At 43.3% G+C, this 24,602-nt stretch overlaps 1 protein-coding gene across 3 annotated transcripts in view; it reads right to left on the reverse strand.

Annotated features, from left to right (window-relative positions):
- mob2a (MOB kinase activator 2a) overlaps nucleotides 1-24,602 on the reverse strand; it is a 69,920-nt gene that overhangs the window by 9,030 nt on the left and 36,288 nt on the right. Inside the window, exon 1 of one of the 3 annotated variants that reach the window (XM_080027326.1) lies at nucleotides 6,988-7,196. The exons of the other annotated variants lie outside the window; for them this stretch is intronic. Coding sequence (XP_079883452.1) covers nucleotides 6,988-7,103 — 116 coding nt within the window. The 5' untranslated portion in view covers nucleotides 7,104-7,196. Of the gene's footprint in view, nucleotides 1-6,987; nucleotides 7,197-24,602 lie in introns of those variants that run through there. 3 annotated transcript variants of the gene reach the window in all.

A 24,602-nucleotide genomic window follows, 5' to 3' on the forward strand; every position in this document is an offset into this window, starting at 1 on the left:
TTTTTTAAGTTCAAGGAAATCCGCTGTCAAAAAAGACAGGCCGCTTTTCCCATAAATAAAATGAAAAAGTTATCAAATGCATGATGTTTCCAAAGTTAATGTAAGTAGTAGTGTGTTTAATAATGATATAAATATCAAATCACAATAATCGAGCAGTCCTACTTCCTTCAATGACGCACTCCCAAAACCCCATTCCCTAAAGACGTCAGCTCCGGCTCCTGGACCGACCCAGAGCTGTTTTTTTGAAGGCACTAATATCGATGGATCACAAACAATACTTTCCAGAAGCAGCCAAAAGCTTTCACACAGTCTCTGCTGCTGAGACTAACACTGCAGCTCTTTACAGGAACGACACTATGACTTGTGGGCTTTCTGCAGGAAAGAAGGGCTTACATTCACCGTCAAAACACAGCTGGAGATATAAGAAATAGATTTAGGGAGGGAGAGGATTGAGAACAGAAAGAGGGGGGAGAGTGAGAGCAGAGGAGGGAGAAAAGGAATGAGAAGAGGAGGTAGATCTACACAGGCCCAGCTGATATCCATGGGAACTAATAAACACTTTCAAAACATGACAGGACTGAGGAGCACGAGGCCCTCTCTTGGCCAGAGCAAAGTGTTCAAAGACCCCTTTGCAGTTTAATTCCCCCCCTCTCCGGGAAGCGTCCCCCTCTTGCTTTTCCACCTCATCAAACAAAGAGGAAAGACCTGACTGACAATGTGTGGATGCATATGGAGCTGGCGGCCATTCACTTTGTAAATGTGTAAAAGTTTCCCCTGCTTTGAACACGTCTGCTGTCGTCTAATTTAGCTGTCAGGAGAAATGCTTATCTGTGTAAACCGCCTTGAGGGCCTCCTGTGAAAACGTTCAAAACAGTGGACCAAGACTTGCGTGAACACGTTCACAGAAAACACGCGACACAGCTCTGGTTGTCGTTTTCTGGGTAATGATTCATCAAGGTATTCGATCTCTTCCTATCAGGAAACTCCTTGAGCGTATTTTTAGGCCTCATTTAAAACCCAAGGACACGGCAGATTACACTGCTGGTTAATTATTAATCAGTGGCCACTTTCTGTTTCGTGTGATATCTGTCCTGTAGCTCTGCCCTCTGTCTGTCTGTCTGTCTACGTGTTGTTGATTTTCAGTCTTTCCTAAAGGCTTGATGGCACTTCATTCCTCTTCAAGGCTGCATGCTCACCTGTCCAGAGCAGCCTGTTGTTCAGGGTCAGAAGCCTCAGGCCTCATAGCCGCCTCTTTGCCCTCTCTTTTCATCTCTTTCTGCCCTTTTCAGCTTTGTATTTATCTCACTACATGACATCTTCCTCAGGTCCACATTTTAATATTGGTTAATTTTTTTCTTTTTCTTTGAAACTGAAGGCTCATTCCCATGCCTGTTTCTTTCCTTTCTCCTTATCTCCCATCTGCTTCCTTCTCCCACTCAATACAGACCAAAAAAAGCATTCTTCCTGTTCACGAGGGCACAATCAGATTCATGTGGTCGGTGTGGGTTTTGCGCTGTGAGCTACATGTTCTGTCATGTGAAAGAGCTTTACCCAGCGAGGATGGAGCTTCATCCACAGACACCGTCAGCACTCACAACTTTTTCAAAGAGCTTTGCTAAGCCCCTCAGAAGAAAAAAACCCTGTTCGGCTCCTGTGAAAGGTTCAACTTGGTTCACCCCCCTCTCCCCCTTCCCCTTCGAAAACATTGTTTCACTGAGCCATTTCCTGCCTCTCTCTCCCAGTGTAATTTCATCATTTTCCATACAAAAAAAAACACCTCCTCCACTTTCTTGCGAACACATCTGTGTGGGTAAGGGGAGGTGAAATTCTGGAGCCCATTAAGTTTATTTTAGGATAAAGAAAAACTTCCTCTATGCCAGCACTCCTCCCCTCATGCGTACATAGTCTTCTCTTGACTTCAGCACACACACACACACACACACACACACACACACACACACACACACACACACACACACACACACACACACACACACACACACACACACGTTCTTGTGTTCTTGGTAAACTTCTCCCAGGAAAAGTCTTGGCCATAAAAGGCAGCAGATGCCTCGTTCTCAGCTACAGATCAGGGCAGGCCAAAAAGGCAAGAGTGGAGGGGAACTGAGGCAAGGGCCAGGCACATGTCCCCGGGCCGGAGGAAGGGGGGGGGGGGGCAAACAGCCTGCCTGGCACCAACAGAAACCAGTCTCTCGTATAGACTCACAACCCAGAAAAGCCCTGGTGGAATAACACCAGTCCACTGAGAAAATCATGTGGGCAGAACAGACCTGTCAAGTAGAGGTGGATGGATAGATGAGAGGCAGAAAGACACACTGGCGGTGTTTATCTGTAATAAAAAAACAATAAGGAAATAGCAAGTGGTTGTATAGTCGGGTGACACGCAGGTCAGTGCTGAGGAAGGACTGCCTTGACAGCTGTTCAACCCTGTCTGTTAGCCACTCTCCTATTCCTTTCTCTTTTTTACCAGCAACAACACCACCTCTCCCTCCCCTCCTCCCTCTTTTCCGACTACCTTTACTGTATTTTCGTAACCGAGTCTTTTCTGTGCGGTTTGGCATTTTATCCACACACACATCACAACAAGATATTTTGAAAACTCTGGCCGAAAGTAGAGATTTTGGAAAACTCTGTATATTTGTATTCGGGGGACAGATCTTTTAAAAACGCTGGCGTCATGACTTCACTTTTCGCATTGACAATTGTTGTTAACATCTACTAAGCTTGCGCCACCCTCGCTCAAGAAGACACTCAATGCACTTGTTTGCCGTGACACCCGCTTTTTCAAATCGTATTTTGCGCTGTCATTTTTACGGAGACATATTCTAAAAAAACAAACAAAAAACATTGTGTGTGCGGGAACTATTCTGCAAACGTAGAGGGATTTTTTTTATTTTATTTCAGTATATATGTGTGGACATGGCCTGACACACTATGCTGCACTCATACACACCTGTGACTTCATGAACACATAACACACACACACACACACTGAAGCCCACTCTCCCTTTTAATGGCCGATCCAGCTGGTCACAACAGCTGCGTCAAGAGCCTGTTCCCAGTGGAGGCCTCGAGAAAATCAAGAAGAAGCAAATCCTGTCTGGCCTGAGAGAGAGAGTGTGTTTGTGTGTGTGTGTCTGTGCAGGCACGCGTGTCCTGTCCGGCAAGTCCTACAAGATTCAAGGCTTGATTTCAAGTGTGTGGAACATACATCTTGTTGGCCTCATTGGGGCGCGTGTTTCAGCTGCTGTATGTTAGCAGACTGTGAACACTCAATACACTTGGTTTGAAAATAAACTTGGTTTTAAAGAGGAGCAGCCCTCTGGCAGGTACAACACAATCCTCCCTCATTACAGAAACCTGGTTCCAATTAATCCTGGATCACTCAGGGACACAGAGCTACGCTGGAGAATTAGTTTGAGAGTGTTCCCTGAAATACAACAATTTGCTACTAAAGAGCTCCACCTTCACTCTGGGCACCACCCAGCACACCAATTTAATACTTAATTATCATCAACTTAAAAATATATCCTTCAATCAAAGCCAATGCTTATGCTACGGCTTACCATGTTGTGATTCGATTGGTGCTCTCAGTGAAGTCAGCTCGGAAACCCGTTCAACAAAACCCATGTAATGACTTTCCACCTTAAGCTTGCTGCTCCTGCCAAACCTGATATTGCACAACTATTGCTTGAATTGGCCCTATGGGTTGCAGCGAAGTCTAACTATTGGCATATGGATGCAGTTAATGTGATCCGAGAGAGTGAACTGCACATGCAATACAACCATCCAACAACAAAGAAGTCTTCTATGAGGCTGCTGTTGCCAATTAATGGAGTACTGCAAGTGTAAAAGAGAGAGAGAGAAAAAAAAAAGGAGACGATCTATTTTCAGCAGACACAGAATAAGCAATGTAAACTGCAAGACAGTATCTCCCTGAAAGAGGTGCCCCAAAGTGTAAAGATATGTTTATTTTCTTAACACATGGCCCTTAATGGCCCCTGTGTTTATGTTATGGATATGAGAGATACAATCAGAGATCTTCCACCCTGCAGGAACACTAGATCAATTAAACACATCTAACAGAACTGACCTTCAGACAAACACATGATAGGTCATAGTGAGAATCAATCAAAAGGTCAGGAAGTTGCCTCCTCCTTTTTAAACTGATTGTGGGACTCTGTGATGATCAAGGTTAAAAAAAAACTGCAATAAAACATCAATAGCTTCAGGATGTCGCCGCAATCTCAGTCGATAAGATAAGAACTGAGTGAATGAACTGCCATTTTGTAAAAAGAGACGCTTCAGTGGTTGAGGATCAGTTTCCTCACCGCCTGGCCTCATGATCTATTTCAGGATTCAAATTGAATGAACTCAATAGCTACTTTCCCCGAAAAACCACAGACAAGAGGAGAGCAGGCAGTCTGAGCACACTGAAGCTAAACCACAGCGGCCATTACGGGTCTAAAACGAGACAGAGTAAAGGGTGGACTAAAGTAGAGGTTCAGCCTTGCAGCGCTCAAGTATGCAGCAGACTAACTGTTCCGTCAAAGTTGGCAGTTTCTGTGTATAGCGTTTAAAGAGTGCCTTTGGTGCTGACTGCTGACACACAATTACTTTAGGGATTCAAATCTGGAGTGAAGAGATAAGAGGGGAACAAATACAAAGAAGACACAGCTGCCACCACCTAATCAGTAGCATTGCTAGGGGTGTCAGCAGCACTGTAAATGAGAATTGTAGCCAGGGTGCAGGCCTACACATGTACACACACACACCCTCATCCCCTTGTCATCCTGTGCTAAATCCCATTCAGTGGCTCTCATGCCTGTAGAGTATGTAAGGGCCCCCTGCTGGCACTATAATGGAGCCTCATCAACATCACAACGCACGTGTGACAGGAAAGGGGGTTTGGGGGGGAGGGGGGTTGGTTGAGATAAGGTCGAGCTGCTGTTTAAGCACTTGGTAAATGTAACCTCCCAGGACGAAGGATAGCTTGGACATCGAGTTGGCACAATGGGACCAACTTTGAGAGCTGCATGAGATTTCTCTAGACTCAGATCAATACAATCAGTCTGAATGCTTATTGAATACAACAGTAAAAACAATGTTGTTGATTTTTCCTTTATCCAAGCAAGCAGCCATCACTGTCAGGCAAAAGAATGTTAAAAGCCACCTTTGCCTGGCTAGTATTCACACCTGCATCCAAGCCGACGGCATTCAACCATTCACTGGAGGAGGAAACTGGTTTAACGTGGAGCTATAAATAGGTCCATCCCCCTGCTTATAAAAGCCCAAACTATGCTTCCTCGTTAACTTTGACAAAGTGTTTTTTGTTCAGTTTTTCCTTAAGACATCAAATATTCAGAAACCCCCTTCTGTCCCTCCCAGGCAAACACAATCAAAAAGGGTACTTTCTTGTTAACCAGCTGATTGCATTTTGTATTTTTTTTTTTAAGTATGGCGGGTGATTTCCCAAGAAAACAGGAGCAGCAGAACTAGTCTCTGCCTGTCGAAGGTCTTGCAACAGGCATAACAACATATCTGTACAATAACACACTCCAGTCTGAGTCCATTACTTTCTGCTCGCAATCTGTTAAGAGATCTTGAGATGGTGGATATTCCGCTGCTGTCTATCAACCTCTCCACATCTTCACAGGACAATAGGTTTTGAGGCATGTGCCCCTTGGGCTGCTGCTTTAAAGAAACACACCTGTCCTCAGACTTGAAAGGAAAGGGGAAACTTTCCCAGAAGCATTAGCAAGATGGTGTGTCCCCCGGAGGAACACACTCATAATGACTGCATGTTGCATACACACATGACACACAGACAGAGTAAATAAATACGCATATGTAAACGTTCTAACTAACTGTTGTCAAACAGGTATTCTTTGTTGAATGAATTGCAATGATTCTCCACGGAGATTAATCGTGACTAGTGTTGTGACACTTTTTTTGTGTCACACTTTTTGACACAAATCTCTGCTATTTGGGTCAGGCATTATTTAGGTCTTACTTCTTCTTGGGTCTTATCATGGGTTTTAGATCGCGGCAAAAATACTTGATCTACTCGGCACCTTTTGTACTTGTAAATTTTTCCATTGGCAGAAAACCACTTTAAAACAGTTATTTAATAGTTAAAAACAATCAAACAAAAAACAGACTATATGAGGTGCACATACTTTGAGTTCTAGCCCAAATTGTGTTTAGACTTTTTCATTCTAATTTTCAGATTATAATGTAGCCTAAAGTGTAAATGGCATTCTAAAATGGGATTCGATTGGCTATAAAAGCAACTAGCAATTTCTATCAAAAGTGCTTTGATTTAAAAATAGAAATAAATCCTTAAGTTGTCTTGGCTTGAAATTAAACAGGGTTCTTAAATCATTTATCAGAATGAATGAGGAGGACAGTGTCACATTTCTCCGTCTCTTGTTGGGTCTTGTTAGTGAGACTAGGAATGAGGCGTTCAGGCTCCACGTCCCCAATCACCACCGGCTGCTAAATTGCAATGACCCTGGAACCAGAGGGTCCCTGTAATTACTGCTGAGGGGGAAACGACTACTTATCTTCCAAGTCGAGTTATAGATGAATAGTAAAGCAGACAGCGACATATACTACATAGTTCTCCATTTAGTTTTAAGTAGCAGGTGCGACGTGAGCAGCACTGCATTCTTCTTAGACATTGTAATACGAGTGCTATAGATTAAATAAACGTTGGAGAAACTATTCCAGATTTTTTTTTTATATAAATGTACGGTTAACAAGGTTTAATGCTGTCTGCTATCCGCGAAGAAAGCAGCTGTAAACGACATATTCAAAAATGTCAAATGGATTTACTCGGACTATGAGGCTCTCTGGGTCCATCGAAGCGTAGGCTAATTAAAAATATTATAATGTCACATTCACAGTACAGGCTCGACTCAGAGGTTTTAGGAGACACTACTTTTCCAGGTTAAAATAATTTACCTTAGTACTTTCCCGACAGCCTGAAGCACCATTTTGCAACTTAGTCCGTTTTTGGAGTTTCTCTGGGAGTGCATGTCCGTTTTATCTCGAGACAAGGAGCAGTAATCTCCGACCATAGTTTAAAACATGAAGATATGGCGTAAGAAAATCTCCCTCTTAGATTTCTCAGATGTAGCCGGTCCGACTCACAGACAGGATTTCATCTATCTGAAGCTGGGACTACACTACACAGTAACAAAAAAAAAAGAAAAAAAAAAACTTTGAAGGACTTCCCAGCGGCCCTCCCTCTCCGTCTCCTGTCGTCCAATCAACGAATAGAAAAGGGTGTTCGGTGGGCGGGATGTGCTGACGTCAAAGTCTGCCCATGTGGACTAGTTTCGTGCGACTTCCTTCAGTGTCATTACAATGTAGAAACAGGTGGCCAGCTAATAAATGCAGACTACAATGAAATAGAAAGGTGTTGAAACATTTAATGTGCCTAATATAGGAGGACGTTTGCAGTACCTTTCAATGACAACATAGGACTAGAAAAACCCAGTGAAAAATGAGTAAAGTACTTGGACGCTCCGGAAAAAAGCTAAAAAGTCAATATCTAAATTGTGCATGTTGTCCAAATGTTATATAAAACTATTAAAAAACACCATTTAAAGCAGACAAAACAAAGCTGAACAAAGGATGCAATTCTTAAACGACTCTTATGTAAGGCTCAAGCTTGGCTAGCATTCAAAGTTTCAGCAGGTTAACCACTAGACCTACTACCATGCAGCTCACACACACAACCTGCAGCTAAACTTGTGTTTATTGTCTTTCGGTGTGAGAAGTTGTGTAAGGGCAAACTCGGAAAGCATACAGCGACTGTGGGGCCACAATCTTGCTGTGGATTCTGAACTTCACCTGGAGTCAAAAACTATGGCAGGCTGGCAGCAGTCAAGCGTGTTCAAACATGTCCTAGTTGAGGAACCAGTGAGTGAATCATACAAAGCCTTTTTAGAGAGCAAAAGGCAGATGAGTAATGTCTTGAGTTTTCTCTTAGTGTCTGTGGGGCAAGGTTTTTTAAACCCAGGTAATTGTTTGCAACAGGTTTCAGATTTGAAGCAGGGTACAGTCAGTGCACATTCAAATTAAATTGTCAACAGATAGCCCAGAACAGAATCAACAGGGAGGAAATGAACTCTTAATATGGGGAGTGGTGCGACTCATGAGAAGATTACAACTCTGGTTAAAGAACCACCATTCCCTCAAATCACTGCCTCTCAACAAAACGTCCTCTTTCTGCTGCTCTCTTCACACATTTATCCTCCCTAGCTCTTTTGGTTTGTTTTTACTTGGCTCTCCCTCTCATTGTCTTCCCTTCTCTTTAACCATGTCGGTTTTTCCTCAGACAAAACGTGTGGGCCAGTGGTGGAGCTGCAGGTGTGAGTAGTATATTGGACCAACTGGCTGCTGCAGCATGGGACACACACAGACGCACTAATCTTTGGGATCTGCGCAGCTATGTGAACCCTTTGCACACGGGTGGGTGCAGGTAGCGGAGTGAGGAAGATAAAAGAGTTTGCACGGGGCTGCATGTGAGGACTGGGCTTATATTGTATGTACGTATAGGAGTGTATAATTAAAAGGCGTGTGTAGTGTATGCAGATAAGTTGGTGGAGCCTGTTAGCTGTGGACTGCTGGAGGCACAGCCTATTTATGTTTAAATCCCCATCCTTTTGGGATGACTGCACTGAGTGTTGCGCAACGGCCTGGGATCTGGTGGGTGGAGCTGGGGGTTCTAGGGGCCCAGCAAGTGGCCCCTGCTGGGGTAGCAGCAGTGTAGAGCAGGGGAGAGAGGGGAAAAACCACAATAATGCACTTACTCTTTCCCCCTGGTGCTAAATATAGCATCAGTCTGCATGACCAGGCCCATAAAGAATACGGACAACAGTGGACAGATGGGAAGGGGAGGGGGATGCCACGTGTGTGTGTGTGTGTGTGTGTGTGTGTGTGCAGGTTCGTGTATTCACAAAAGTGAGTAGATTAATCAGTGACTGTAGAAACAGGTGGGTGAGTGAGTTAGCTGGTTAGATACTGGGTGAGAGCGTGTTTAGTGGTGGGCTGACCGGGGTGTCTGTGTTATTTAATTGTCAGTATTATAGTGTTAAAAAAATAAAAATAAAAATCATTAAAAGCAACTGGAACTTGTCCGCAGCATTGATTGAAACTATACTGCTTTGTACATTTTTGTTAACTTATATTTGATTAGAAAGGTTCTGATTCAAAGGTCTTACATTTGTCATTTACTGGCAGTGGTTTAAAAAAAAATGGCAAACAATAGGTAGCCTTATATTCAGCATAGTATATCATTATATGTATACAGAGTTATATGTGAGATATTAAAGTTAAAGATTAAGTACCTATGTGCTACATGTGACGACCCGAGAGAGAAAGCAGTTTTGTTGTCGTAATGGAAATCTCGTGCTCAGGGAACTTTCCATTAATTTGCCTTTAACCATTGGTTCCGTGCGGCCACTGAAAATAGAGGACATCCATTCAAGATCACTGGGGCTTGGCCGGGGGCCTCAACAGTCACTGCCCAGTTAGTGTGGACAAAGTGCTTTAATGAATGAGGAATGGGGTGGAAGGTAATTTTTAACTCAAAGTGTCGTTTTGTCGCTGGTTCAACAGGTAATACATCACAACTCCATTTTTCACGTTATGTGAGATGCTGGCCTGAAGAGTTGGGCCTGCTCTGACGTACATGGAAACAAGCGGCCACATTCTTTTGTCTGGCAGACGGAGGTTTACTCCTCCTTCTCTGCTAAAGTCACAGTCCTCTTTGACTTTAAACTGTGTGGACAAGACATGGCATCACTCATATGCCACCTGCACTCACCAAACCAGATGTTGTTGCAAAACCACCGACTACTGGCACTGCGCATTACCCAGCCTATCTCTGCAAGATCTACTGTACATACAAAAGCATGCATGATGTCATCATGATTTAGTTCAAACAGCCTACTTAATTCAATCTCATCTGTCTGTTGGAGAGGCATACTTGGGGTTATATAAAAAACTCAAAGGGTTACATAAGAACTAAGAGAATTAAAGATTTTTTACTACACATGAAATTGCAATGTGTGTTGGGACTTTTATCTGTAATAACAGGCTGAGTAAACTAGTATGCTAACCTCATCAAGAGACAACCACCTTGGAGATACAAACAGTGAAGGCCCAGAGTTTATTAGAAAACACTTCACTCAATGAAAAAAAATCTGAAGGAGAAGAATCACAGGCAGCCTATGGAAAAACCATGACGTCATTGGCCTTGTGACTCATGCATGTGTTAGGATGTCACCTGATGGGTGAAAAAAATAACAATAAGCACAATGACTATAGACCTACAGGCCAAGAGGTAACATGAGGGAAATAATGAGGATGGTAGAGAAAAAATGCCAGTAATTCAAATCATCACAGTGTTAGAGTTAACGCACCAGTTAGGGGTCGGTCCTATGTTGAAAGAAGTGTGTTGCATAGCTATATTAAGATCTCAAGAACAAAAGAAGCGCACATTCTGACATCTGACATATGAAAGAGACATCGGACTGTTGAAGTTAAAACGGAACCCTCGTAAAAATAAAAAAAAAACGCCCCTAAATATGTAAGACAAATTGGCCTGTAGGGCTCTCAGCAGTAATTAGATGGATTGATGACTCGCCCAACAGGTTGGGTCTGAAAGTCAGTGGACATTCCACCTATTAAAAGACAAAGAACATGAAGCAGATGTGCCTTGGGGGCTGGCCACATCTCAGTCCCAAGCCTTAATATCCAGCCAATCACAGCTGGGGTCAAAATGACAGAGGGGTCGCTCGCCCAACCATGTAAGAACCAAAATGAGAAAAAGTCAGAGCCGTTCTAAGTTGCCGTTCAGTACCTTCAGCTGGTGATGCGTTCGGGGTGTGTGGGAGTGGTGTGGTGTGTTTAGGTAAAGTCTTAGCCAGTGAAAACAGCACAGACTGAAGGTCTTTGGTGCCAGGGGGGGTTTTCTATAGGCCCGGATAAAAGGTCAGCAGGGCCAGGAGACAGTGTGCACACTGAACCCAGCGACCCATCCCTGCAATACCAACCTCCTCAGTCAGACAAAAGAGTGCTGTTTCTGCTGCCACAGCTAGAAATATGTAAATAAAACAAACATACATGATTGGTCCGAAACCTTCTCTTTCTAAAACAAGAAAGAGCTGATCCTAGAAAAGTAAAATCTAGGTCCCAGAACCACATAAGTTCCTACACACTGTGTGCTGCATGAAATAGTGAGTAATAGCATCTGTAGTGTGTGTCTATGCATGTTCAGACAAAACCTGGAATAGACTGACTGCATCATTTCTGGCAAAGAAGCAGGAGTGTAGCGCTGCAATTAAATACTTTGTGAACCTTTTCACTTTTTTTATATATCATGTCTCAATAAGGTGCTCACAAGCTCTCTATAGGGTGCTTCTCTCAAACTCATTGTGCATTAAGCACCATTGCTATTATCACTACTGTCAAACATTAGTTGATAGACCATACATTGCCTTATAGACATCATATTTATAATATCTATCAAGCTCTTAAAAACAGGTGGGCCGGATATCTCCATCTGTTTTTATATGGCTCATTCCCTCCTTTCCACCTTTAAGGCCTTGAAGACCTGTCTCTCTGTCTCTCTCTCTGGATTTGCTTGTGTTGCCTTTTCCTCCCTGGCCTCATCTTTGCTTTGCTCTGCATTCCTGTAGGGGAAGGGCTGCATGCAGAGACATGCCATCTCTCGCTATGCACACAGCCTGGCTAAACAAAAGGAGAGAAGAGGAGAGCTGGGGCAAAAGAGCAACACAAAGAGTACACTTATGGTACATGCACAGTTTAGTAAAAACTAAGTGTGTAGCTCGACCATTTAGACTACTGTCATTGTCCCAGTATACAAGAAAAGGAGGGGAAACGATTTATTGTCCAAAGTCTGTCCAACTCCACTACAATAGGTAGCAATACGCCCCCTTTGATGCAATATGTCCCCCCTTGGTTGATGTCTGCTGTTAACGTTGAATGCTATGCTGCTTCCATGTCAAAGCCTGGGGCGCCTATACGCCAGTAACGGTTCAATTAACTATATACTTGCAGGAGTATTTCGATTCCCAATCGCATTATCTGGGTGTGTTACCTCCAGTTGAAGAAATTCGATTTAGTACGATTTAAGTCGGACTAAAAATAAAAAGATTTTCTCTAACGTCATGTAAACGTAACAAACTGACTGCTGAGTGAAAGACGGTCAAGACAAGGAGCTCTAAGCATAACGGTCCAGCTCTATGTTTGTCTCTTCTTGTTTGGGAGAGGTTAGATATTTGCACTTGACGAGCAAATATATTAGGGTTTAACTTCATGCTTCATTTAACAACAGCAATGGCGCAAAAGGGTAAATTACTCGACTCCCTAATTGCCACTGCACTCATAATCCAATTAGAAGAGACCGGTTAGTTTGGATTTTCAAACGTTAAACCTTTTCTGCCCGATTCCTCGCACTGAAGATATTACAAAAATGAAGTTTGCATAGAAGAGAGAGAGGCCAAGTGTGTTTGAAAGACTGGTTTATGACTGGAGGAAGAGGGGGCTTTGGCAAGATGGAAGACAGGAGATGAGAAATACCAGACTCGTGTCCAGACGTTTATAAATCACCTTCTCCATGGATACCGCTAAGATTAACCACTGTCATATCAGCAGGAACGGCCCAGAATATATGAATATGGGAGAGAGGGATATAAGGGGAGAAGGCAACGGATGAGAAGGAGGAAAGGAATTGAGAAATAAGGAGTAGTTAAGATTAGTAAAGAGGGGTGGAGAGTGGGCACAACAGTGGAGCAGGGAAGGGAAAAACAGAAGAGTATGAAAAGGCTAATAACAGAAGTTTAGATGAGAGGAGAGCAGTGAAAGAGTTTGGCTCAGTGTGGGAGGTTGTCACAGCATGCCCTGGCTGCCGGCCTCACTCCTCCCTGCATTCCTTAGAAGGGGAGAGTCTCTTATCCAGCCAATAATTTGCCACCTGCGCAGCCAGACACCTGTCTTTCAAGGGCACACACACACAAACATACAAAGAAGGTGCCTACCTGTGAGCCCAGGGGCTCAGGTGCAAGGTCAGCTAAAATAGAATGATTGGAGGCAAGGTTACAGGTTGTCGGTCGAGGTGAATTAGAGACGGGTGAGGTGAGGCAGCTGACCTGTGGAATGACGCTGCTGCATCACAGGTGTTCATAGCACGGCCAGAATGTGACTTTGACCTCCTCCTACAGGTAAACTGCTATCCAGTAAAAACATTTATACTGCAGTGCTAATGGCTGAAGGTGAGTTTGGCGGGGTCTCTCAATCAGTGTCTTTTGATTAATCACATGCCTAAGCAGTGTATTAACATAGTTTTCTTTCAGCATGCACACAGTACGGACAGGTAGCGAATTGTGAATACGGACAGGTTGCCAATTGTGAAGAGATGTTCACTGATTTTGACAAGTGATTTTGTCAAATCCAAGTATTCTCCAGAATAGCCAACTCCACCTTTAAAAGGTTGAGGATCTGAGTTCTAACTTCTATCTGGACTTTTGGCAAAAAGATTTAGAAGCTGATGATGATGATATACAAGTTAATATACCCGCACATCAACTTGGGTGTGCTGCATGTGTTGTGCCTCGTGCCTTGCCGGAGGAAACAGAACATGGTTCCTCAAGGCTACACCTCTTCCCAGAACTCTAATAAACCACGAAAAAGGGAAAAGAATGTGGCTTTTGCTGGGAAGCCTACAATAACCTTGGCACTGAGGCTCGGGCAGACAGACAGACACACACACACACACACACACACACACACACACACACACACACACACACACACACACACACAAACTAAACTTGCTGATCTCCCAACTGCAGATAAAATTCTGAACATTTCTGAACCAAACCAAAACATTACCTAGAGATTACAGCTCCAATGTAACACAACAGCGTGCAGGGTGGTTTTGCTGTGAGAAAGGAACATTCCTTGTTTCACACACACACACTCACACACTCTAGTCAAGAAACAACTAAGGTGGGGGAGAGCAACACTGACACCTGCTGGCATAAAATGTACATGCACTTCAGGTGAGTCAGATACAAAAACTATAGAGAAGCAGCCTAAAGTTTAGAGGCACTTAGAGCTCCACTTTTGCAGTTAAGTTAAGAAGAAAGCCTCATCCCCACAAACAGTTACCACCCTTGGAAAAGATCTCTCTCTTACACAACCTTACAGGAAGACTGACCTTTCCATACTAGGTTGCACAATAAGGGTGTGGATGTTCCTGTGTGTGTGTGTGTGTGTTTGTGGGGGGGGGGGGAGGGCTTTTTGTGACACTTGCAACCGAACCAGCGCTATGCTGACGCTATAGACGCCAGCATCCCTTTTGAAGACTGTAAAGCCTAATGAGTTACTTTCCACTACTGTGGCTGAGTTATACAAAGAACACAAGGGAAAGGAAAGCGGGAAAAGGAATTATATGTACACGAAGCAACAGCATATAAATTATTCAATGAAACCCCAGAGTGAGGGAAAATTTGGGGGCAAGTGTGTGACGTGAAGAAGAGGCAGTCTCTCTGTGTGTGTGTGTGTGTGTGTGTGTGTGTGTGTGTGTGTGTGTGTGTGTGTGTGTGTGTGTGTGTGTGTGTGTGTGTGTGTGTGTGTGTGTTGGATAGAGGAGAAAGGCCGTCATCATGGCATGCAGGGATGGATGGAGGAGGCAAAGAAGAGGTGGCGGGAAAAGGATATGGGTAGCGCCAATGTTTGCACAGTAAGTGTGTGTTTGTTGGGTGGAGTATGACGGGGTAGGCCAAGGGGCTTAGTTAAGGGGGAACAGAGCTCTCTTTGAATGGTCCTAACACAAGCAAAAAAGTTAATTTAAAGAAAACAGCAAAACCAGAAAGCAATCTCAAGGTGGGTTTCCAAGTCCGTCTGAGGGGAGGACACCCTCAGTTAAAATCGGCAGAGACGGATCAGAGTACGGAGTAGACAACGATTCTGGAGTTTGCTTGTTGTCAATTTTCTTTTGTCAAAATCAATGAATATCTACTCATGATTCCTCTACCTGTCCGTACTGGAAACAAATAAAATAGAATGCAGTGTTAAAAACACAGCCTAGTCTGCTCTGTAAGCTGGTATGTTGCTAGCTAGTGGACCCCTTGGTTTAAATACCAGTTTACAGAGCCTAGGTTGTATATTAACATCTGACATTTTTTTTCCAGCACACTTAAGAACAGACAGGAATCGTATCGTGAGGAGATATTCAGTAATTTTGGCAATACGCATTCTCCAGAATCCACCTTTGAGTAGCAAAGTCTATGGGGACTCGTGAATAGATGGGACAGAACCAAAGCACACAAAGACAGCTCTGTAGCGACGAGTCTTAAAAGCAAGTTTTTTTGGGGTGGGTGGGGGTTCATGCACACAATTAATTTGGGTGGCTTTGCATTTTCTGCTCCAAGGATGTGCATGCCTGCGCTGATCCAGCTCATTTACTCCTAAGTGAGGGCATTTAGTCACAGATCTTCAAACAAGGGGAATTGTGGATGATTGTGACTTGGGTATAGCGCTTCCCAGAACAGACACACACAGACACAGACAGACTGAAATGTACAGAATGTTCCTTTAGCTTTGTAATTAGCACTGGTGGGTGGCTTGACAAACCAATGTGCAACACGGTGGAGAACGAGCGCCTTATCAATGTCGAGCAGAGTCGACATATTATACACATCACTGTCTGACTCAAATGGAGCGTGGCAAACAAAATGAGGCAAGTATGTGAAAAATGTTTCAAGTCTTTCTGCAATAAAGACAAATAGGGTGCATGAGCCCTGGCTGAATGTCGATGGAGGGATCCAATGGTGGCATGCAGCAGAAATGTTAATGTTTTTCAAAAGCTGCTGATAGGATCAACACGCAGCCTGAAGAGCACAAGACAAATTGCATTAGTCCGCCTCACACACGCCACTCTGTTTCTGCATATGTGTGACATAACTCGGAGCAGCGAGTCAGCATTCTATCAGCTGCTCCTGAGATAATAATAAATGGGGATGAGAGATGAAAGGAGAGGTTTTGAGGGGGGACCCCGTTACCATGGAGAAAGGTCTACACTTCCTGCTCTATCAGACTATCTGGCAATGTGTGCAGACAGCAATGTAAGCATTTGTTTTGCCCTGTTGGCTCTTTAACCCATTGATGACTATGGCAGTCTAAGATGCATGTCCTTAATGCCAGAAGGTTTTCTGAAAAAATAGTACGAATTGTCAACGTCTACCAAAACCTTAATATCTAAGCCTGTGTAGCACATAGAAACATGAAATAAAATACATTTAAAAGGTAAGGTTCACAGGTTTTATTTAAACATGCTCCCTTAGTGCTTACAAACCAACACATTTTTCAAAAAATCGGCAAAATTAGATGGGGGAGAAAAAAAAAATAATAATAATATAAAATATTTAAAAATAATGTGCATGGATAGTAGTGACTGAGTGTTGCAGTGGAGAGATAAAGATGGACATATATAGGAAGGAAGAGATAGCTTTATTTTATTATTTAGTTAAATTATCACTGGCACCATAAATCTGACTTCCCAGTACAGCTGGAACGCAGACTGACTCCCGCTGTCTGAAACTTAACTATCGCCTGGCTAGGCTGAATTTGAGTTGGAGCAGCAAAATATAGCCTAAATTCATAAATATTGTTAATAAATAGATGAAATGTGTTGTGTGATTTTCGTCAGTAGTCTATAGTAGACCTAGATTCTGCGCTCCGAACGCCACTAACTATTCTGTAATACACTATCGTGGACACAGCCGGCGTATTTTTTTTTACCATTTTAATTTTTTTATTTATTTGTAATTTTTTTGATTGATGTGATTTTCGGCAAACCACACAACTTTTGGGTGGTCACGTGGTCTTAAAAAAATCAACAAAACCCACCTCATGTGTATTTGAACCAATGATGGTGCATTCTATGCTGCGCGCACCATGAAAATTAGATAAAGTAACAATGCTGCCATACGCAGCATCGGGCAGGAGATACAATGTGGCATTGCGCAGCAGCCGTCATCAATGGGTTAACCCCGAGAACATGGAATTAACTGCTAACTTGCCAGTAAAAAAAGTTGTATAAGTCTGTTTTTTCATTGCCTGTTAGAATTGTATACTCTGCTGTATATTACAATTATATTTATTAATAGTAATCGATTGAACAAAATTATTTAACAATTATTTTGTAAAGGTAAGCATTATGTCGGTGCATTTTGCACTACAATTTTATTCCTATTCGAAGCTTTGGTCATCCTTTAAGGAAGACGTCTCTGTCTGATCAAAAACAAAACATTATAACCTTGATTAGGCTGCAAGACATTGTAAAAACAATTAATTAAAATTTAAAAACAGTTAAACAACTGACTTAAAGGCCTATTTCTCTTGCTGTGACATCACAGAAAGATAAATGTAGGGTTAGACAGTGAGACCATAAAACACTCTTTCTGCCTTTTCTCAGGCTAGGATGAACCAATTTAATTTTTTTTTTGCACATTTATACTACATAGGATCTCAGAATTCAATACACCTTCATATTCCCACCGGTGAAATAGGCCTTTAAATTAAATGTGTTTTCATTTTGATTCCTTAAAAGTTCAAGGTATTCCAATCCTCATTTCCTGTAGAACCCCTTGATTGCCACACAATAATGGCTGTGCACTGTCTCATTCTGTTCCCGACACACTTCTTCACAGAAGTGAGCATGCAAACAATATTTATCCATCAGCTCTATTTTGATTTGCATGGTAGCCGACACACACACGATCATTTTATAAAACTTGAAAACCTCATCTTTTACACAATTTTAAAACATCAATCTCTTTAAAGCATGATGACTCGGCGATGTGAGGAAAAACAAAACAAACACAGACAGTAAAGCATGAAAAAAGGAAAGAAATACTTCCTCAGTGCTCAAGGTTGTTGGTTTACCCATAATTCCCAAAAATGAAACCAGCCAAAAAAAACAAGAAGGAAAACAACAAAAATGCACCCCCTGATGACTAGACGAGATCTGGCCACTGTCTGATAGCAGAGGAAACTCTGGTCCATTGTGTGAGTTTGATTAAGGCTGGGGAGTGGATGAAGGAGTGGGAAGTTGTCACACCCAGGATTGGGCAGAGAGGTGAATAGAAGTACTGCGACCCAACAGATTCACCGAGCGGAAAAAAAACCTAGCTGGTGGAAAACATAAACTAAGCAGCAGTGCTCCCCATAGGAAGTTCTGGTGAGTGCATCTCTGTGTGCATTTTAACCTCTAATCATCTTAGGAGGTGTAGGGAAATAAATTAAGGAGTGTGTGTGTGTGAACAGCATGAAAAGCTCTCCTGCCAAGAAAGGAAGTCTGATCTCTCTGAGGAAGGAAGGCAAGCTTGATATAAAATCGCTAGCGCCTCCTCTCATAGACGTCCACCCATAACAACATCAACAACACTGCCACAACAACAGCAGCTCAGCATAATCTAGGCAGGGATGGTCAGCCCAGAACACACACACACACACACACACACACACACACACACACACACACACACACACACACACACACACACACACACACACACACACACACACACACACACACACACACACACACACACACACACACACACACACACACACACACACACACACACACACACACACACACACACACACACACACACACACACACACACACACAGGGCCTGTGGTCTAAGAATGTTTTTTTTTTCTCTATAAGACAGAAGATGCATTCCACCCAAACACTTGTTTTCCAGTTATAAGCTATGACAGCAGATCATGCAGGGATGTCACAGTGAATATCAGTCTCCTGGGGGCTAATCAGGAGGAAAAACAAGCCATGTGCACACTAAGCAAAGAGCAAAGGCAGAGCAGTGTTGTTAGGTAAGTTGCAGCGATGGCGTCATGTGTGTGTGTTTAATTGTGTGTGTGTGTCAGCCACAACAGAGGAGAGGAAGGGGGCTTGTAGGGGAGGGGGAAGCTTTGAGACAAAGGAGAGAAAAAAGGGCAGCGAATGTTATGGACATTTTTGGACAAACCCACACATGTTTTGCACCTTGGGGGATATTGCTGAGATGACCACAGCAAAGCTCTGCCCTATGTCAGGGACTGGTGTGGAGGACGTATCAGAGCATGTCCAGTCAGTTTGCATAGAGACGCACAAACACACAACGTGGACACGGCCCTATAGAGTCACACCGACAAACAGATTGCATTCTTGGTGACTACAGATGGTGCATCAATGGGCGAGGGAAGGGAGTGGGCGGAGGCAGCTTCCGTCACTGCCATTATGGGAAAATAAAAGAGAGGAATAGAAAGGACACGCTAGGGAGGTCAAATCAATAGATGTCCTTGGAGCAGCTCAGAGCAGGGACACGCGTTTGCCCCTCCACCACCAGTGCGCAAAGTCAGCGAGCGCACTGATGAGTGCTGCTGACGTTCACATTCCCCTCCGCACATGTATCACATCCTACAGTAAAGGATGAACAATATACTCTGATGCTTTATTGAGCAGATGATATCAGCGGCTCTTAAGTCTATGAGGTTTAGGTACTGTATGTGTGTGTGTCTGTCTGTCTCCTCACCGGGGGATTCGGCTGGATATAAAAAAGGACTAACTAGCTCCCACCTGAGTAGATGAGTTCATGCAGTGACATCATCTCTCCCAGAAGGGGACAGGAGGGTTGATAGTGCACATCTGTCTCAAACACAAACACTAAATATAAAGCAACTGAGCCCATGACACACTGTCAGATATGACAAAAGCTCCAGTGATACAAAAGGGTATCTGAGGTTAGTCCTTGTGTTTGGCCCACAGCCAGAGCTCTGTAAGTGAACAAGCTGTAGTCAGCACTCTGCAGCATCCTCCTCACCACACTGCTACTCCCTGATTAAATATAGTCTCACAAGGAGGGAGTTAGTTTATTGTGTGCGTGTGTCTATCAATTCTGAACATGATGAAGTTGGGATCCAGCTGTGTTTTTGAAAGGTGTTGAATAAGACACTGTGTACATAATAAAGCTGCATTTCTGCTGGAGGGCACTTGAAACTTTCCTTGCCTTCCTCTCCGATCTATCCTTGGTAACAGCGTCATGTCAGATGGTAGATAATTGAAACAAATGAGGGGGGCACAGCTGCCAAAGGCACTGCAGCACAGAGGCACAAGCACAGTTATGCAGGCGAGAGTGTGTGTGTGTGTGTGTGTGTGTGTGTGTGTGTGTTTCAGATTGAGACAGAGCGAATAAAGAAGGCTTACCTACTCACCACCACCTTCTTGTTTAATTAGGCTGCATCGGACCACCCCTCCCCTCTCACCAGAGACAAACTTGATAAACAGGAAGTGAGGCGCCCAGGCACTTCCTGTCTCCCTTCAAATGGGCCTCCTGTTCCCAGAAGCAGCACATATGAAGTCAGTGGGCTGCTGCTGCTGCTGAGACAACTGCAACAACTCATTCCCCTGCCACCTTTACAGCCCATACAAAGCCCCGCGGGTTGGTTGTTTAGGTACTGAGTTCTGTCTAAGCCTTTTCCTGCCACCTGAGCCAAACTACAAACCCAGCCGAACACACTGAAGCCATTATCCACTTGCCAATTGGGCCACCTAGCAGCTGTGAGTTTTTCCATGCCTATACTGGGCACCTGCTGCCACACGCTAACAACTTTTACTCCGCTAATGTTCGTCTGATCAGCACTGATAAGTGTTTCAAACATGTACTGCAGGTACCGGTTGTGCTCTTGTTTTTGATTTAAGTTGTTTCAGGAACAAAAGGAGCTGCATTGAGGTCTACTTATTTTTCATTTCAGTGCATGTGTGCTGACTTATTATTATTCTTATTATTATTATTAAATATGGAGGTGAGGTTAGTGCAAGGCCATCTCTTTCCCCTTCTCCTGAGGCAGCAGGACTAGGCTGCTCCTAAAAAACACACACACACACACAACCAGACGCAGTGTCTGTGTTATGTAACTGGCCCCACTTGTGAGGTCTGCCCTCTGCAGTGACTAGAGGGCAGGTGAGGTGACAGTAGAGAAGGTCGGTCATGACTCATGACTGACAAGACGTCCCTTTGTCACAAGTCCAAGTAAACCCAGACACCTCTCCATTATGTTGATGACCAGTCAAGCTTTAAAAATGGGCATCATTTATTTTAAGGTGCTCGATATCAGAAGAGATTCTTGGCAACAAAGGAGAGTACTTCAAACCTTCATGTAAAAATTAACGTCAGTGCTTTCTTTTTTTTTAAGCGAGACTGACAAAGCAGTTTGGTTTGCCGTGCGAGAGCCACAGGAAATGAAGCCATCCGATTCCTCCAGACAAAGCTTTTAATAGATATTGATTTTAATAGGGTGCACTTTTAAAAGTCATAGCCGAAACCTTTGACTAAACTTTTCCTCAAAGACTAGGAGCGTTTCAGCTTGATTCAATATAGCCTGTTTCTGAGTGAGGGGCAGCCACGCGAGCTAGGAGTCTGCTAGGCTGGGGGGGTGGGGGGGGGGAGCTGCTTAAGAATGGTGTCCTTGTTGAGCTGGACGTCTGAGCTGTGTGGAAGCAGCCAGGGCCTGCCAAAGATAGCCTTAATGAGAGACACATGGGTAACAGTATGGCCTGCTCTGCTAATACAACACACACAGTATCATGATGACACACACACTCAGAGCTATTGTTCCACACCAACACATTGTAAAAAAAATCGACCAACTGATACACACGTGCACGTTCTTTTGTCATGTGATGGAGCCTGCAAGGTTTGAATGTGCCAAAACGTCAACAAAAATACATCATACAGGGACAGAAACATAACATCTCAAAACCGTAATATAGGATTTTGGGTTCCACTGTGCTCTTGAGTACCGAAAAAACAAGGTTGACCATGAATTTTGACGTGATTGCCAAGGCGCACAATCGACCAAAGCACGGTGAGAACTTGACCCAGGATTCAACTCCAACCGTGGTAAGTTGCCCCCCAGGACTGTTGTGCTGAAAGGAGGCCCTGTACAATTTACTCAGTGAGTTTGTGTGTGTGTGCGCGTGTTAGTGAAAGAATGCTTGCTCGTGTGTCAATGTGCACAGATAGAGTTTACCGGGGGCGGGGGGGGGCGTCAAACTATAAAGCCTGGCGTGTACCTTTCAGCTATTCAATGAATGAAAGTATGACCACATCGACACCATAAGAGAGATGATATTTTCACAATCATTGAATAGTTACTGTGACATAACGCTTCTTTATTTACGGTTTACTTAAATTGGACAACTGACACTTAAAATCCCGACCCGACTGGTTAATCTGTCAACAGAGCAAACACATGGGACACATGGGATGATTTAAAAGCATTGCCACAACTCTGACATGTTGAAGGATTCTATCTCCCGGTCTTGATGCAATTGCCAAAGGGCATCTCCAAGGTCAAAAGCTATGAATAAGCAGGAATATCATTGTTTTTGATTAATTATCCCATTTTAACATTTTAAATTTAAACTGCTAGACTGCAGTAATAGTCCAACATTTTGGCTATTCAATTTCTAGCCGAGACTAAAATGAAAAGATGAACATTAGATCTAGTTTGTTTAATCCGTACAAAAACATAATCACACGTATTTCCTGATTTCAAACAAGAGATATTACATATGGGTTAACTTTTGTGTTAACCCCATTCTCCTGCATCCAGTTTTAATGCTAAGCTAAGCTAGCTGGCTGCTGACTCCAGCTTCACAGATGTGAGAGTGATATTGATTTCTTCATCTAAAAGTTCATTTTCAAAACAAATGTTTTTTCATGCCTTTTCAAAAATGATTGCATATGTTGTGTTAACATGCATGTGCTCAGATAAATGCTTCTCATAGTCTTTTTCATGCGTTTATTATTCGAATATCCGAGTATTCGTTTGTTAAATTAGTATTAGGAGCTCAGTTCAGTATTTGGAATATTAATTTTTTTTTCCCAAAAGTAGCTCAAACTGCAGTATATTTTGTCAGCAAATAATATTTGGATACACAAGTTACAATTGTAAAATACAAATTAGACGTTCATTTAAATTATCGAATTATTTGAACTTTGACCTAGTTGGCCGCTGCCCTTTCAAAGCGCAACCGGTGATATCAGCTGTAGTAGGCTACGTGATGTTACCAGAGAGAGGCAAACTAAAAGCGGCACCAAGCGCAGGAGGGAGAGAGAGATGGAGGAAGAATAGATTGTATTCCTAATAACTCCATAGGCTACCGCAACATTAGTACGATTTCGTAAGGAAAGGTAATGCTTGACGTAATGCTAACGTTAGCTTAGCTCAGCTGTTTGTTTACAGTCAGCGCTGCTATTGCCCATCATCAACTGTGACTTGCTTGCATCATGGGAATAGGCGGTCAATAATGGATATAATATGGACACAAAAGACTATCCATATTGGATCTTTGTATGGATTTATAAATCGCCGAAAAGATGCACGTTCCTGGATGAATTGATAAGCTCCTGTACGGGTTACGATGGCGCGGAGGACAGCTGATTTGGAACGGAGCTGTTTGCTTCCATGGGGAAAAAGTAAGAAACTCCGACTTTACTACCATTCGAAAGTTATTAAAGCATCTACAAACTATGCAGCTTGCTGTCTCGGCTCACACACTCGGTTTCAGTGAGTACATTGGCATTATTAATGTTGGTTTGATGGTGTGTTTTTCTGGAACGAATATCAGAATATTCGCTCGGAAAAACCAACGAATATTCGAAGCCTGAAAAATGGCATTCGGGCCAGCCCTAGTTTATGGTTGTGCACCCAATCACATCTGAACAGGATGATGGACATTGGAGTCGACACTGTTGAGGCATTGCTGCTGGCAGGGAGTTTCTACTGCACACAATGCTACTGTTGAAAGCTGAAACACCGGAGCCCAGGGGACACAGGACTGGCCGAGGTCAATGAGGACCTGTTTGGATGGGTGTGCCTCCCAAAATACACATCAATCACGCAATATAACATCACCGCCAAGCAAATTCTAAAAATAGACGTGACGGCCCATTTTGGCTTAATGAGCCCATGAGACATCAATGCACTGGTCCAGGCCCCAACCCTGCCTTGATCGTGACTGGAAATGAGAGTGTGTGTGTGTGTGTGTGTGTGTGTGTGTGTGTGTGTGTGTGTGTGTCATAAGCACTTCTGGAACAAGTCCTGCCTTCACAAGGCTTCTGTGTGTATTTTCAATAAGGCCTACAGTATATAACACATGTGCAGCCTTCACACATACATGACACACTCACACGCACAAATGGCGGGCTGTTATTCATACTAAGAGTAGCAGTGAAGTGTAAACAAAGTTGGGAATCGCCGCAAGGCCTAATCTAATCCAGCTGTGCTGTGTAAGCTACAATTTTACCCTGGCCATCAAAATGCTCCTTGGAGAACCAAAAAGTTATATTTAGCCTTTATACAGCAGTAAAGGCAGGCTCAAGCTGGCTAACCCCACAACCACAAAAGAGGGGAAACGGATCCTTTATGCACAGGACTGCCAGAGAACCTAACCTTAATCATCTACC

The sequence above is a fragment of the Ammodytes marinus genome (genome assembly GCF_949987685.1).
Source record: "Ammodytes marinus genome assembly, chromosome: 5".
Lineage (NCBI taxonomy): Eukaryota > Metazoa > Chordata > Actinopteri > Uranoscopiformes > Ammodytidae > Ammodytes > Ammodytes marinus.